Source organism: Balaenoptera ricei, chromosome 8 (assembly GCF_028023285.1).
Source record: "Balaenoptera ricei isolate mBalRic1 chromosome 8, mBalRic1.hap2, whole genome shotgun sequence".
Lineage (NCBI taxonomy): Eukaryota > Metazoa > Chordata > Mammalia > Artiodactyla > Balaenopteridae > Balaenoptera > Balaenoptera ricei.
This window is the reverse complement of record NC_082646.1, coordinates 108,925,025-108,940,360: the sequence shown is the minus strand read 5'-3', so window position 1 is coordinate 108,940,360 and position 15,336 is coordinate 108,925,025. Positions and strand designations below refer to the sequence as shown.

At 55.6% G+C, this 15,336-nt stretch overlaps 2 protein-coding genes across 4 annotated transcripts; both read left to right on the top strand.

Moving 5' to 3' along the window:
• Nucleotides 1-1,674: 1,674 nt before the first annotated feature.
• CABP2 (calcium binding protein 2) lies at nt 1,675-5,938 on the top strand. Its single transcript, XM_059932197.1, has 7 exons — nt 1,675-1,731; nt 2,285-2,458; nt 3,036-3,066; nt 3,905-4,039; nt 4,746-4,855; nt 4,968-5,115; nt 5,722-5,938. The coding sequence occupies exons 1-7, from the start codon at nt 1,675-1,677 to the stop codon at nt 5,745-5,747; spliced, it is 681 nt and encodes a 226-aa protein (XP_059788180.1). The 3' UTR covers nt 5,748-5,938.
• A 6,197-nt stretch (nt 5,939-12,135) lies between these two features.
• CDK2AP2 (cyclin dependent kinase 2 associated protein 2) lies at nt 12,136-14,469 on the top strand. 3 transcript variants are annotated; one of them, XM_059932192.1, is made up of 4 exons: nt 12,136-12,784; nt 13,090-13,190; nt 13,276-13,408; nt 13,940-14,469. In XM_059932192.1, the coding sequence occupies exons 1-4, from the start codon at nt 12,703-12,705 to the stop codon at nt 14,005-14,007; spliced, it is 384 nt and encodes a 127-aa protein (XP_059788175.1). In that variant the 5' UTR covers nt 12,136-12,702; the 3' UTR covers nt 14,008-14,469. The 3 variants fall into 3 exon arrangements, with proteins under 3 accessions (XP_059788175.1, XP_059788176.1, XP_059788174.1); XM_059932193.1 differs by lacking the exon at nt 12,136-12,784 and adding an exon at nt 12,801-12,926; XM_059932191.1 differs by lacking the exon at nt 12,136-12,784 and having other exon boundaries at nt 12,933-13,190.
• Nucleotides 14,470-15,336: the final 867 nt, after the last annotated feature.

Sequence of the window (15,336 nt, the reverse complement as noted above, 5' to 3'; positions counted from 1 at the left end):
GGGCTCTGGGTGGGGAGAAGGGGGGAGGTCTGGGGCAGGGCTTGGGTGGGATGGTCTTTCCAGGATCCAGGAGCCATCCTGGGAAGGGGAATGGTGGGGAGAATAGGAAGGGCAAGGATGGACAGACAGAAAGACAGACCAATGTGAGAAATAGTCTCACACAACAGAGGGAGGGAAGTGACAAAGAGATGGGCATGAGTGGGCAGAGAGACCCACAGAGACACAGCTGGACAGATTGTCAGCAGAGGGCAGGGGGTGGAGAGGGGAGTGCAGGTGAGACGGACACAGAGAGACACCCACGGAGCAGAGCGGGCAGAGAACAACACAGAATCAGAGGTGGAAGAGGATGTGGGGAGATGCAGAGCCCGTGAACCAGAGAGGCCGGTGTGATGTGGAGGAGCCCCGGGGCGCAGTCTGTGGCCAGCGTGAGGGTGGCAGCTCAGGGGAAGGCTAGGATTTCAGGGAGGGGCTGTGTGAGGGGCCTGGGGAGCTAGGAAAGACAGGAGCCTTGGAGGACCTGGGGGCCAGCAGCCCGCGGAGCGAGGAACTGGGAGAAGAGTAGCAGGGACCCTGTGGGGACCACAACCACAGCTGCCCACTAAGCTGTCCTTCCACAGGACCCTGGAGAGCGGAGTGGGGCGGTGCCCCGCAGCCGGCAGGAGGTGCCAAGCCCTTGTCTCCATGGCCTCTCCCCAGGGCCCGGCAGATGGCAGCCTCCCCACGGGGGACCCCAGCCCCTCCGAGGGCACTCCAGGGCCTAGCCGGGCCCCTGCCAGCCCAGCAGCCACCAGACGGCGGGCACTCCTCCAGGAGCTGGAGATCCAGGTGCAGGCCGCCTACGGGCAGGTAAAGGGGGCCGGGGTATGGGGCCATCCTCAACTGGGGGACCGTGAGGGGACAGTGGGGACGCCACACCCCAACCGGGGCCCTCTGGACCAACCCAGGGCTGAGCCCAGGGAGGGGACCTCAGACGTGCACAGTGATGGAGGGGTCAGCAGTCACTCAGCTGCCCAGGAGGGAGGCTGGCATCCCTCCCCACCTCTGCCCTCACTGAGGCCTGCTTCCAGCCCACAGAGCCCAGAGTCAGCTGCCCTCGGCTCCTTGCCCAAGTACAAGGGGCCGGGGGCAGGTCCAGGCAGGTGTGCCGAGGGCAGGCTGGCTGGGTGGATGGTCTGAGGTGAGAGCAAGGGTCCGGCAGGGAGGGCCAGGGGCTTCCTGGGTCTGCTATTCTGGAGAGAGCTGACCCAGCCCTCTCTAGCAGAGAAGCCACCTGGTTTCCTCCTCGCAGGTCCGGGCCCCGCTTCTGAAGACATTAAATCTCTCCTGATTGGAAGAGATTAGGGGTAGTGGTTGGGGGGAGATGGTCCTGGAGAGGGGGTGTCTGGAAGACCCTCGGGAGTAAGCATGGGGAGGCTGTGCCTTCCAGGGGGGCCTTACGCCCCGAGTGGCCCCGCTCACCAGCAGAGATGCTCAGAGATAATCCCAGATTAGGACCCAAGCCCCTGTGCCCAGGGCTCCCCGCCTGCCCACCCGCCCCCGATCTCCCCCACAAAACCCTAGGAAAATCCCCTGCAGAGCTCCCAGACTCTCACTGGGAGCAGCTGGGGGCTGGTGGGAGCCCACAGCACCCGCTGAGGCCCAGCCCTGGGCTACCCCCGGGACTCCAGGCCTGGCATGGTTCAAGGGCCCATGGGAAACTGTGCCAAGCGGCCCCGACACCGGGGGCCTAAGGTAGGAGGGTCAAGGGGGAAAGCCAAGGCCAGGAGGCTGGCTGGACCCTGAAAGGTTCTGGGCGGGGGGACAGAGCCCTGTCTGAGGCTGAGCTGGGGTTACAGCGTAGCTGGAGGATAGAGGGGTGGGTTCCCACCACCCTAGACCAAGATTTTCCCTGGCAGCGCCCAGAGTCTGGCCCATCCTGGCCTTGGCTCCTGCAGGCCACTGGGCCTCCCCTGCCAAAGCTCGTCAGGCCCCCCAGCTGCCCACTCAACTGCCCCATCCCTGCTGCTACCCTTGCCCTCTGCTAGTCAGTCCTGGCCTGGGAGACTCAGCACATGAGCTCAGGGTCTCACTCTGCCATTGGCTTTCTGAGTGACCGTGGCCAAGTCTCTTGCCTTTTCTGGGCCTCGGTTTGCCCACCTGAACAGTGAGGCGTGGACCCTTCCAGCCTAGAGTGTTGTTGATGGTGAGGGTCCACTGTTCTGTGCTGGGTTCTAACGACGGGAGAGGCTGGTGAGGGAGTGGGGAGAGGGGTCAGTGTCCCAGCTCATGGCCGGCTCTGCTGCAGGACTGCTGGCAGTCGCCTGGCTCTCCGCCAAGGGGGTCCCGCCATGGCCTGGGCCCCAGCCCCGAGGAGCAGGGGAGCCCTGGGTCGGGTGTCCAGGGCTGCTACTCCGTGCTCAGCAGCCTGGTGGGGCCTGCCTGCGTCTTCCTGCGGCCCAGCATCGCCGCCACCCAGCTCGTATGTACGGCCACCACCTGCCTGCCGCCCGTGCCCACCTTCTCCTTGAGTGGAGGGAGAGGATTGAGTGGGGATCTCAGAGCAAAGCACACAGATCCAGGGGTGTAAGGGGCAGAGAGGAGTGGAGAAACAGACACGGGGTCAAACACGGGGGAGACCCAGGGAAACATGCCAGGAAAGAAAGAAGAGGGGGCAGAGAGCAATCCAGAGAAATGGCAGAGACAGCCACCAAGAGGATGGGCAGGGAGGGGACAGGGATCCCAGGAGAGGGACAGAGAGAACAAGAGAGACATATGCTGACACTGAGGCCCCCATGGCCAAGCCCAAGGTTCTGCCCAACCCCAGATCCATCTCTGGCTAATGGAGCTCCGGCCCTAGAGGAGGGTGGGCATGGGGGACAGGGAAGAGGGGCCAGGTGCCCAGGCCCATCACCAGGAATGGTGGGAGGAGTGGGTCGGAGCAGTGTCACTGCTGGCCCTGTGCCTGCGTGCTGTAGGGGGCCCCAAAGGACAAGAAGGAAGGGATGCAGGTGCCTGGGGGGGTCCAGGGAATTCTTAACCCCTCTGTGTCCCCTCAGGACCGGGAGCTGCGGCCAGAGGAGATTGAAGGTAAAGGGTTGGGGAAAGAACTGGAATTTCCGGAGTGCGGGGCATTGGGTGGGGGCCTGAGCAGGCTCCAGGAGGAACTAGGAGCAAGAAGGCCACAGGGGATCCGTGCGAGAATATGGGGACAAGACTGAGCTGGGAGGGGTTGAGAGAACCCCCAGCTGTCAGTTCCCTGGTCCCACTTGCCAGGTGGGTCACAGTCCCCTGTTCATTCAGCGAACACTTCCTGGCGCCCACTGTGTGCCTGGCCCAGTGCTGAGCACTGGGAAACGTGGCAAACCGGACAGATATGGCCTGTGTCCTCTGGAGACAGACGTCAATAAGTCAACTACAAGTACAAATGGTGCTAAGTGCTCTCAAGGAAGTGAACAAATGGGCCAGAGGGGACTGAACTGAGAGGGAAGACCTCCTTGAGTAGGTTACTTAAGGACCAAAGAGGAGGGGAGAGTGTTCCAGAATGTGAGCTCCATGAGGTCAAGGATTTGTTTCTCCCTCTCTTCCTTCCTTCCTTCCTTTCCTTCCTTCCTTCCTTTCCTTCCTTCCTTCCTCTTTCCTTCCTTCCTTCCTTTTTCTTTCTTCCTTTCTTTCTTTTTCTTTCTTTCTTTCTTTTTCTTTCTTCATTGCCATATTCCCAGTACCTAGAGCAGAACTTGGCACATAGCAGATGTTCCTTAAGTATTTGCAGAATGAATTAAAGGAATAGCATGTACAAAGGCCCTGAGGCAGCAAAGAGAAATGGGTGTTTAGAAAGAGGAAATGATTGGACCAAGGGGAGAAGGTCCAATCCAGGATGGGGTCCAGGGGCACGTTGGGGAAGGACTGACTCTGCCCTGCCTGGCAGAGCTGCAGGCCGCCTTCCAGGAGTTTGACCGAGACCGGGACGGCTACATCGGCTACCGGGAGCTGGGAGCCTGCATGCGGACACTGGGCTACATGCCCACGGAGATGGAGCTCATCGAGATTTCACAGCAAATCAGTATGTGCCTGAGACCTGCCCCACCCCCAGTTCTCCAGAGGCCATGCCCATGGCCAGGGCAGCTGGGCAGCCCAGGGAACAGAGGTGTCTACACAGGTTGGCCCCCAGAGCTCGGGACCTTGGTCATTCTCAAGGCAAGCTCTCTGCCGCCAGAGAATCTCACCATCCCCTAGGATGTGGGTGAGTCAAGGACCATCATGCCCACTTTTTAGATGAGGACAGAACTCTTATTATCCCCATAAGAAGGAGAAGAAAGTCAGTTCTTAGGGAAGCGTGGTTGCTTAGCAAAGGAAGTGGATGGAGCCAAGATCTGAATGCGGGCAGCCTACCCAGAACCCAGCTCTTTCTCTATGCTTCATTCCCAATAGAGGGAAAACAGGATTAAATAAGAATAGAAAGCCAAGGAAAATCAGTGTGTAGAAATTCTCCACACTGAGTGTCTGAAAGGTTAAGTGACTTGCTTAAGGTCACAGAGTCAGATCATGGGAGCCAGGACTTGAACCCAACTGAACTCTTCAGAAAAATTAAGGAAAGCCCTCAGGAGACACAGATGACCCAGCCTGTGAGACCCAGAGGGAGGGAAAGGCCCATTTAGGGGGGCAGGGGAGAGGGACACAGGCCAGAAGGGGAGGACAGAAGGCAGAGGACGCCAGGGCTGGGCAGGGGTCTCTAATGGTCCCAGGTCTCTGATGGGCGTGGCCCCCAGGTGGCGGGAAGGTGGACTTTGACGACTTTGTGGAGCTGATGGGCCCCAAGCTGCTGGCGGAGACCGCGGACATGATTGGCGTCCGGGAGCTGCGGGACGCCTTCCGGGAGGTGGGGTCACCGGGGCTGGAGGGGGCGGGGCCTGCTTGTCTGCTGTGAGTGAGGGGCTGCGCGAATGAATGATTCGGTCTGTGACCTGATGCCGCCACCAACGCCGCCACAGTTCGACACCAACGGGGATGGCTGCATCAGCTTGGGTGAACTCCGGGCGGCCCTGAAGGCCCTGCTGGGGGAGCGGCTCAGCCAGCGGGAGGTGGACGAGATCCTCCGTGACATTGACCTCAACGGGGACGGTCTGGTCGACTTTGAAGGTACCGTCTACCGCTCACCAAGCTCAGCACCGCTCGCCCTGGGAGGGTTGGAACGGAGGAAGAGCCTTAATCCGTGTGTGCCAGGCCCTGTGCTAAGCACGCCTATGTCCTCTCCCAGGTAATCATCACGAGAACCCAGGAGGAAGGAACTCTTATTATCCCCAAAAGCAGGAGAAGAAAGTCGGTTCTTAGGGAAGCGTGAGTGCTTAGCAAAAGAAGTGGATGGAGCCAAGATCTGAATGCAGGCAGCCTACCCAGAACCCAGCTCTTTCTCTATGCTTCATTCCCAAAAGAGGGAAAACAGGATTAAATAAGAATAGGAAGCCAAGGAAAATCAGTGTGTAGCAATTCTCCAAGGTGGGCCCCAAAGTGTTCCTGAGCTTCCTAGCAGCCAAAGCAAAGAGGAAAATAGGTTCAGTTACAAGATTTGGTTTTTTTCCCTGTAAGACGAAGCCCCTCTTCCTGGCCTATTCCCTACCAGATTCAGGGGACTCCCTTGCACGTCCTGCCTTGACCACACTCCCTCCCACCTCAAGGCCAGTATATTAGCCTCACTCCTGGGGAGTCCAGAGAGCAGACCAGAAAACGTTGGCTTTGTCCTGGCAGAGTTTGTGCGAATGATGTCTCGCTGAGCCTGTACAGAAGCTGGAGGCAGCAGACAGGACTTGGCACCAGAGCCACTGCCTGCCAGTGTGTTCCTGGAGCCCCTCGCCTCCAGCTGGGACCCTCATCCTCTCCTCCCTGCCCCCGCCTGTGTGCAACGCCCTTGCCTGCCCTCACCCCCACCCCCACTCGTCCACTAAGCCCCCTTGCCCGTCTCTGTTTCTCTGACAATAAAGCATCTTTGAGCAGCTTTCACCACTCACTTGTTCACCCTGCAGGTATTTGGCCCCCAAAAGTGAAGTCCCCTCGACTGTGAACTTTGGGTGGGTAGGGGCCCTCCCCGGATCCTGCACCCAGCCCAGAGCAAGTGTTGGGAAACGTCCCCGGATGAGTAAACCCAACCTGCTTCTCCCAGAGCTGGGTGCGCGGTAGCCCCTCATCCTGTGAAGGGCTCCTGCCGGATCCAGGATGATGTGAGAGGAGCACGGGCCTGAGAGCTTTTCCCAAGCTCCATCCCATTTCCTCTTAGAGGGGTGCTTCTCGGTGCTCCCTCCGAAAAAGAACTTGCTGGCCGGCTGGGAGGAGTGAGTGAGCTGACAGGCCTCTTCAGGGCACGCGTCAGCTTTAGGGCTGATGCCTCGCTCTTCCCGGGAGCCCCCAGCCACTGACCAGCCCCCAGCACAGAGGTGGTCTCTGCTCCGAGCTCCCCTCCAGGTTAGCCGAGGTGTGGTCAGGTCAGCCTCGAATCAGAAGCTATCTGCCCAATCCTGCTTCACCGTGCGTCCTCTTTTTTGCATCCCTAACTTCAGCTTAGTGTCTGCCTCCCGGGGAGACCAAATGACACATCTCCTCACTCCAACCCTGCCACGATCTTCGTAACCCCATGTGCCATATTGAGGAACCCCAGAGGCCGGGTGTCAGCGACTTGCTAGAGGTCACGCAGCTCCACTGCCATCTGTCCCCTCCAGACCATGCAGCGCGTGCTGTCAGATTTTTCTTTCTGAAATGCCATTTGCGTGTTGTCACACTCTATACAGAAATTGGCCACGATCCCTCATTGCCCCCAGGCTGATCTGGCCCCTTTGCCTGGCACCAGAAGGCTCCTGGAGGATGAGGAACTGGCATACAGTCACACAGGTTAGGATGAAGCAGAGGTGGGACTTCACCCAGGCCTGGGGACTCTAAAATCACAGTGCCAACAAGAAAGGGCACCTCCAGGTCAGAGTAGACCCAGGACAGGCCTCAGCCTCCTCAAGCACTGCCTGACCAGACGCCGTTCCCACCTGCTGGGAGGGATGATGGGCTTGACGTCCAGGTCAAGAAGGGGGAGGAGCTTTCCGTGCCCGTGCCTGGTCCTCACCATTGCTGCTGCCAACAAGATGGCCTTGAGACAGAGCAGGCAGGCAACCACCAGCACTCAGCTCAGCCTGGAGCTTGGACCCCGAGGTGCCAGGGCTGGCTGCCGCAGCCTCAGCACCACTTGCCTGGCAGATCACAATTAATGCTTAATCCTCAGTTGGGTGATCTCTCCTGCCAGTCTGGCAGGCTTGGGGCTGAGGAGGAGTTGCCCCAGCCCCGCAGCTTGTCTGGGAGCCATGGCCCACACTCCCTCCCACCACCCTCCACTGGCTGGCACAGATGGCATTGCTGCCTGAGAGGTCTGTCCCCTCTGCAGGGGCTGGGGAGAGTGATGGACAGGTGCCAGGGAAAGACCAGAGCCGGCTCAAGGTCACCCTCCCACTGGCCCCAGCTTGTCAGGCCCTGTGCCTGGAGCAAGGGAGGGGGGAAGGTTGGGGGGATGGCCGGGGGGATGGCCTAAATTGGCTGCCATGTGTCTGTTGGCATCAGAAGTGCCCACAGCTCCCCCAAATCTCACACGTGCCCTCCCACCCCAAAAAGGCTGTTAGCTCAGAAGTTCCAAACAGACACAGCTGGAGCAGGCACCAGAGCTGGGAGGAACAGGAAGCAGGCAGCGACTGTGCAAGCCAAGAGCCCCTTCCCCGCCTAAAGGGGGCACCTGCCACCCAACTCCACTGACTGTTGCCAGCTGGAGCAGGCCAGAGCTACGGGATCTTCTGGTTTTCCAAGAGAAGCTGTCAATTGAGATTTTAACCTTATGTACACTTTAAATAGTTGGAGTATAATATATATTCAGTAACGTGTACGAATGTACAGCTCAGTGGATTTTTACATGTGTATGCACCCGGGTAACCATCACCCAGATAAAGATATTACATCCAGGGCTTCCCTGGTGGCGCAGTGGTTGAGAATCTGCCTGCCAATGCAGGGGACACGGGTTCGAGCCCTGGTCTGGGAAGATCCCACATGCCATGGAGCAACTAGGCCCGTGAGCCACAACTACTGAGCCTGCGCGTCTGGAGCCTGTGCTCCGCAACAAGAGAGGCCGCGATAGTGAGAGGCCCGCGCACAGCGATGAAGAGTGGCCCCCGCTTGCCACAACTAGAGAAAGCCCTCGCACAGAAATGAAGACCCAACGCAACCAAAAATAAATAATAAATAAATAAGTATATATATTAAAAAAATACAATTTAAAAAAAAATAGAAAAACTCAGCTCGACGGCCATACAAAAATAGGCCACTGTCTAGATTTGAAAAAAAAAAAAAAAAAGATATTACATCCACTTATTTTATTTTAGAGTAGTTCTAGGTTTACAGAAGTATTTTGAAGATTGGACAGGGAGCTCCTAAATACCCCACACCGAGCTTCTCCTATGTGTTAGTCAAGGTTCTCCAGAGAAACAGAACCAATAGGAGGGGTGTGTGTGTGTGCGTGTGTGTGTGTGTGTGTGTGGGTGTGTGTGTGAAGATATTTATTGTAAGGAATTGGCTTGGGTAATTATGGGCACAGAGCAGTCCCCAGATCTGCGTTCAGCAAGCTGGTGACACAGGAGACCTAGTGATACAGTTCCAGCCCAAGCCCGAAGGCCCAAGAATCAGAAAAGTCAAGGTTGTAAGTTCCAGTCTGAGAGCAGAAGAAGACTGATGACCCCGCTCAAAGGTCAGACAGGAAAAATTCCCTCTCACTCAGCCTTTTTTTTTTCCATTCAGATCTTCAACTCACATTGGGAAGAGCCGTCTGCTTTACTTAGTTCACAGATCCAATGGATGTTACTCTCATCCAGATACACCCTCACAGACACACCCAGAATAATGTTTGACTGAAGGTCTGGGCACCGCATGACTCAGTCAGGTTGACACACAAAATTAACCACGACACTCTATTAACATCTTACGTCAGAATGGTACCTTTGTCACTGCTGATGAACTAATACTGGCACATTAACTGAAGTCCACATTTTATGCAGATTTTGTCACTTTTTCCCTTGTTCTGTTCCAGAGTGCCATCCAGGACACCATGTTACATTAGGCATCACGTCTCCTTAGGCTTCTCTTGGTCATGATGGTTTTACAGAATTTCCTTGTTTTTTAAAATTATCTTCACAGTTTTAAAAAAATTTTTATGTATTTGTTTATTTGTTTATTTATTTATGGCTGCGTTAGGTCTTCGTTACTGCGCACGGGCTTTTTCTACTTGCGGCGAGTGGGGGCTACTCTTCGATGCGGTGCGCAGGCTTCTAATTGCCGTGGCTTCTCTTGTTGCAGAGCATGGGCTCTAGGTGCGCGGGTTTCAGTAGTTGTGGCACGCGGGCTCGGTAGTTGTGGTTCGCAGGCTCTAGAGAGTAGGCTCAGTAGTTGTGGCACACGGGCTTAGTTGCTCTGCGGCATGTGGGATCTTCCTGGACCAGGGCTCAAACTTGTGTCCCCTACACTGGCAGGCGGATTCTTAACCACTGCGCCACCAGGGATGTCCCTCTTGACAGTTTTGAGGGGGACCAGTCAGGCATTTTATAGAATGTCCCTAAATTGGGAGTTTTCTGATGTTTTTCTCACGATTAGAATGGGGTTCTCATCCCAACATATGAAGGGTGCATGCTATCAACATGACATCACTGATGATGTTGACCTTGATCACCTGGCTTAAGGTAGTGTTTGTCAGGTTTCTGTACTGTAAGATGACTATTTTTCTTTCTCCTGTTACATACTATACTCTGGAAGGAAGTCACTATACACAGCCCGCGCTTAAGGGGGGGTGGAGCATTATAATTCACCTCATTAAGGGCTGAGTTTCTACATAAATTACTTGAAATTCTTCTGTCCAGGAAGTTTGTCTCTTCTCCATTTATTTATTTGCACAATCATTTTTACATCAATATGGACTCATAGATATTTATTTTATACAAGTTATAATCCAGTACTATTTTTTTTATTTTCTTGCTCAAATTGCTCTACCTTTGGCCATTGGGAGCTCTTTCAGTTGGCTCCTGTGTCCCTCTGACATACCGTCATTATAGTGGGGGGTTTTGTTTCATTTTAGCATTTTCTTACTTTCTGGCACTACTAGATGCTCCAGAATCATCTTGTACATTTCCTGCCCCAGTCCTAGAATCTGCCATTTCTCCAAGGAACCTGCTTCATTTTATTGGAGAATGGTATTCAAAACCAAGATCTGGGTGCAAGCTTGCTTCTAGACCCTCTCAGCTGATAGAGTGATGAGATATGTATGTACACTAACCTGTGAACATAGAAATTTTAAAATATTTCTGTATGTAAACAACTGTATTTATATCAAGCTAAACATGAGTTCCTATTGATACCTCCAACTCCAATCCATTACCACATGGCTCATTCTAGCCTCCTCCTCCTCCTACTCACTTACCTGTAACTTCTCATTCCAACAGTGAGAAATCACCCATTCTACACTGACATAATTTTTGATTCCAGTGTACATGTGTAGTGGTTTCCGAATTGTTAACCCATACTCCCATGGGAAACCACGTCATCAGCTAGGGTCCAGTGCCTATGTGCAGTGCTTTTTGCCTTTTTCTTACAGACACCACTCATTTTCAGACTAGCACCTTATTCCCCCACTCCCTTCACTGAAGCTGTTTCATACATTTGTGATACAGTTTGATTCTTTTGTCATATTCTGCATTCCATCTTGGGATCCCCTGACCTCCTAAATGATTTTTTAAATCATTAAAAAATGTTCGTGATTGAAGCTCACTCTTTGACAAATGCTTAACGTCTTGTATTTACCATAACAGTATAATACAGAACCGTTTTACTGCCCTAAAAAAATCCCCTATGCTTCACCTATCCAATTTTACCCCTCACCAGCCCCCGGCAACCAGTACTTTGTTTACCTTCTGTATAAGTTTTCCTTTTCCAGGATGTCGTACCATTGGAATCATACAGTATGTGGCTTTTTCAGATTGGCTTCTTTCACTTAGCAATATGCCTGTGTCTTTTCATGGCTAAATATTTCCTTTTATTGCTGAATAATAGTGCATTGTATGGAAACATCACAGTTTATTTGTCCATTCACCTATTGAATGCCACCTCCTCTGGGAAAATTTCTGTGATGTCACAAGGAAGGCCCCTTCCTCTAAATTCCAATGCGCCCTGTCCCAGTCTCCACATTGTCTTACTCTCTTGTGTGGCTTTGCTTCCCTGCCTGCCTCTCCTTGAGACTAGGAGCTCCTTGAGGACAGAAGCCACGGCCAGTTCATTTCCATATCAGTGTCCAGCACAAGGCCTGAGATGGAGGATGGAGTCAGAAAATGTTTGTTGGGTGAATGAATAAATAAATGTCCTGGGGATGAGGAAAATCTACCGACCTGGGGGCATGATAGATACACAAGGCCAGAGAGGTTTTGAGAAGTAGCTTGGGAAAAAGGATTAGTGTTTGGAGGACAGTCTAAGGTCTAGAGTTGTGAGGAATGAGATTTGAGGTGAGGGGTCTGGGTGGAGAAATGGATAGGAAAGAGGAGAATGAAACAGTAAGCATTTTATGAATATTCACTTAATCCACATAACAACCCTAAGAGATAGTTATTATTAGCGTCTCCATTTTACAGACGGGGAAGCTGAGGCCTATTGAGGTAACTTGCCCAAGGGCAAATCGCTAGCTGAGGTGGTGTGACATTCGAACAGTCAGTCTGACTCCAGATGGTGCTGTAGTCCATGAGCCAGGACGGCGCATGGTACAGGGCCCGGCATGCAGTTAAGTATTCAAGGTTAGCTGTTCCTGCTATTGTCATTATGAGGCACCGGCGTGAGGCCTTGGGGGGTGGGGGGTGGGGTGCAGGTTGAGGAGTCTTTGAGGTCGCCCTTGGACCTCACACCAGCCTAGACCCGAGGTCCAGGCAATTGGGAGGAAAAGGCGCATCAACGGCGTTGGTGACGGACCCGTTGCCATGGGAACAAACGGAGGCCTCATGAGGGCGCATGCGCCGATCGAGGACAGGTTGCTGAACCGGTGAAAGGTGACGTAAAAGCGCACGGGGTGGGGCGCAGGGTTGGGAACGTCAAAGCCCTGCGTCCTCCGGCACCCAGAGCTGAGGGAAGGCGCGCGCGCGCGCGCGCGGCGGCGACGGCGGCGGCGCCGGCGACAGCAGCCCAGCTGGACCGGGACCGGGCAGCGGGAAGCTGACGTACGAAGCAACGTGAGTGAGGCGCGAGGGCGGCACCCGAGCCCGGGAAGCCCGGCTCGGCGCAAACCGCGGCGTACCAGACCCAGGTCCAGGCTTCCGAGGCCCCGCCTCTCGGGCTTTGGGACTAATCGGATTGAGAGCGCGCCGGCCCGGGCCGCGAACTCGCCAATTGCGGAGGGCGTCGGCCACCGCCCAATCCGAAGCAGACAGGTGCGAGGTCCGGAAGGCGGACACCAATCAGCAGCGGTTGCGGCCTGTTGGGGCCGGTCTCGGCCAATGAGAAGGCCCGAGTGACATCTCCGCACGCCAATCGGGAGTGAAGGAGCGTTCGTGCCCGCCCGCCCTTCCGGCCTGAGCTCTATTTACCAGGGGCGTGCTGCCGGCTTGCCAATCAGAGGGCGGCTGAGCGGCCAGGCAGCCAACCGGGGAGGAGCGGCCGGCCGGCGTCTGCCGCACCCAGGAGTTGGGGATGTCCTACAAACCCATCGCCCCCGCCCCCAGCAGCACCCCCGGCTCCAGCACCCCTGGGCCCGGCACCCCGGTCCCTACAGGTGAGGATCCAGCTCCACCCCTGCTTGCCTGCCCGGGCGGTCGAGGTCTCGAAGAGAAGACGGCCTGAGTTCTGCAATACTGGGCCTGCCGCCTACCCTCGCTGAGCCTCAGTTCGCTGGCCTGTGAAGTGGGCGTGGTCACGTAAGGGCTTGTTGGTGAAGCGCAGGGGGAGGGGTTTGTCCTGAAGTTTAGCAGCCTGGAATGAAGCCCTTTGGAGGGAATCGGGCGAATCTGGTCCAGGGCTTGGAACGTCGGGGCGAGGCGTCCCTGCCCCGCGCTGACCTCTTACTGGCGCATGTTGCAGCCGGAAGTGTCCCATCGCCGTCGGGCTCGGTGCCAGGAGCCGCTGCCCCTTTCAGACCACTGTTTAACGACTTTGGACCGCCCTCCATGGGCTATGTGCAGGTGAGTGGAGCCGAGGGATTGCCTATGGATGGGGACTGGGAGCCCCTTCTTGGCCTGAGCTCACTGCCCTGTTCTCTTGACATAGGCAATGAAACCACCTGGCGCCCAGGGCTCCCAGAGCACTTACACCGACCTGCTGTCGGTCATAGAGGAGATGGGCAAAGAGATCCGGCCCACCTATGCTGGTAGCAAGAGCGCCATGGAGCGCCTGAAGAGAGGTAAGTGAGGCCAGGCCCACCACCCCTGCCCGGAGACAAACACTGGACAATCCTTCTCTAGGTAGGGAAGGAAAGACATCTGGAGGCCACCTGAGCCAAGCCTAGACTAGGGCCAGGATCACTATCCAGAGAGGCGGGGTTTTTTGGTTTGTTTTTTGTGTTTTCTTGGCCACACCATGCAGCATGCGGGATCTCTTAGTTCCCCGACCAGAGATCGAACCCATGCCCCCTGCATTTGGAGCGTGGAGTCTTAACCACTGGACCACCAGGGAAGTCCCCCAGAGAGGCGTTTTAAATTGAATTGACATTGAGTTAATTTCCAGGGAAGGACCAGGGAGTTTGTATTTCAACAGGGCAAATTTGAGGATTAACCTCTAAACCTCTAATCTCATCCAGCCCCTCATTAGACTGTAGTTCCTTTTACTGAAAGGAAAGGGGGTGGAGAGGGAGGGTGTTTTCCACTGGCGGGTGAACTTGGGACTGTGGAGGGTCGCTGAGATCCTGTATGTTACTTCCGCATCCACACCCCAGGCATCATCCATGCCCGGGCCCTAGTCAGAGAGTGCCTGGCAGAGACAGAGCGGAACGCCCGCACGTAACAGGACTCGACTCCGCCTCAGCATCTGGACCTTTCCTGGCCACTGCAGAGCACCTGCTTCTCCCTGGCCTTCACCCCGAGTTGCACTTCCCATCCTGGGCTTCCTGTCCTGTGTCCTTTGGTGGGTGCCCTCCAGGAACCAGTGGGCGGCTCTCACTCCAGTCGGCAGCACTAACTGGAAACCCCCTAAAGAGTTAGCAGCGAGGTCACTGTGAATCCCATCCGTGACCTGCCAACAGTGTTGATCCGACTGGAACTTTCTCCTTTCTGTGGCCCCCACCACTCAGCACTTACCCAGGACTTCTCACCACTTTTCCCAGACCCCTTCTCCCCAGCAGGGCCTCAGAAGGCCTGTCGCCTCCCTGCCCTGTCTCCTGGGCCATGGCGACTCTTTTCTCAGTGTGTCTTTTGCTAAATATGCCCTTTTTGTATAAATAAAAGATAATTTGGAGTTGTTCTCTCAGCTCGTAGTTTTTCTGAGTCTGGTGCTTTTGCTAAGCCTGGATGGGCAGAAGGTGGGGTGCAGTGGGTGGGAGAGAGGCCCACGGAGCCTGGCTTTGCCTTGCCTCCACTGTCCATTGACCTTGGGTGGAACCCTGTCCTTCTCTGGCCCTCAGCCTTCCAGCTGTAAGTAGTGGAAAGGGTTGAGCTCCAGTAGCTGAGCACCCTGCCCTCCTTCACGTGATGCCACCAGGGGGCAGCGCAGGGCCTTGGCTGCCTCCACAGCTGGAGGGCACTGTCTCCAGCCTGAGCCTAGAGGGTTCTTTCTCTGGACTAGCAGTGCCTCGCTGGTGGAAATGCCAGTTCACTTAAGCCACACCCTCACATGCCTTAATGCCCTAACGTCCTAAGCTCGGAATCAGCCCTGGAGGCTCTGAATACACCCCATCTCTGAGTCCTCAGAGAGGAAAGAAAGGGAGCATTGCTGCTTCCCTCCCCACGGGACCTGAAAAACAGTCAAGGAGAGAGAACTGGTTTCCAACATGGGTGAGACCCAGCTCGGTGCTGCCATACGCTGTCCCAGTGCCTTGTAGCTGACGGGGTGCGGTCCCACGAGCCCAGCCCTAGGCTGTCTCAGCCTTCGCGCAGGATCTGGTGGCCATTGACCAGACTTGTGGACCCAGAAGATATAGGTGGGAAAAGCCATGGGGCCCCATTCAGGGACTAGCGCAAAGATTTGGAGTGACTGCAGGCCTCTGCCTGTGTGTGTGGCTGAATGACCCTAGAGGTCTGGGGCACTGGAACCCCACCAGCTAGGTAGAGGCAAGTCAGAGACCAGCTTCTGGCTGCACTTTGGACGGCTAGGCATTTACCCCACCCTGGGCCCCAG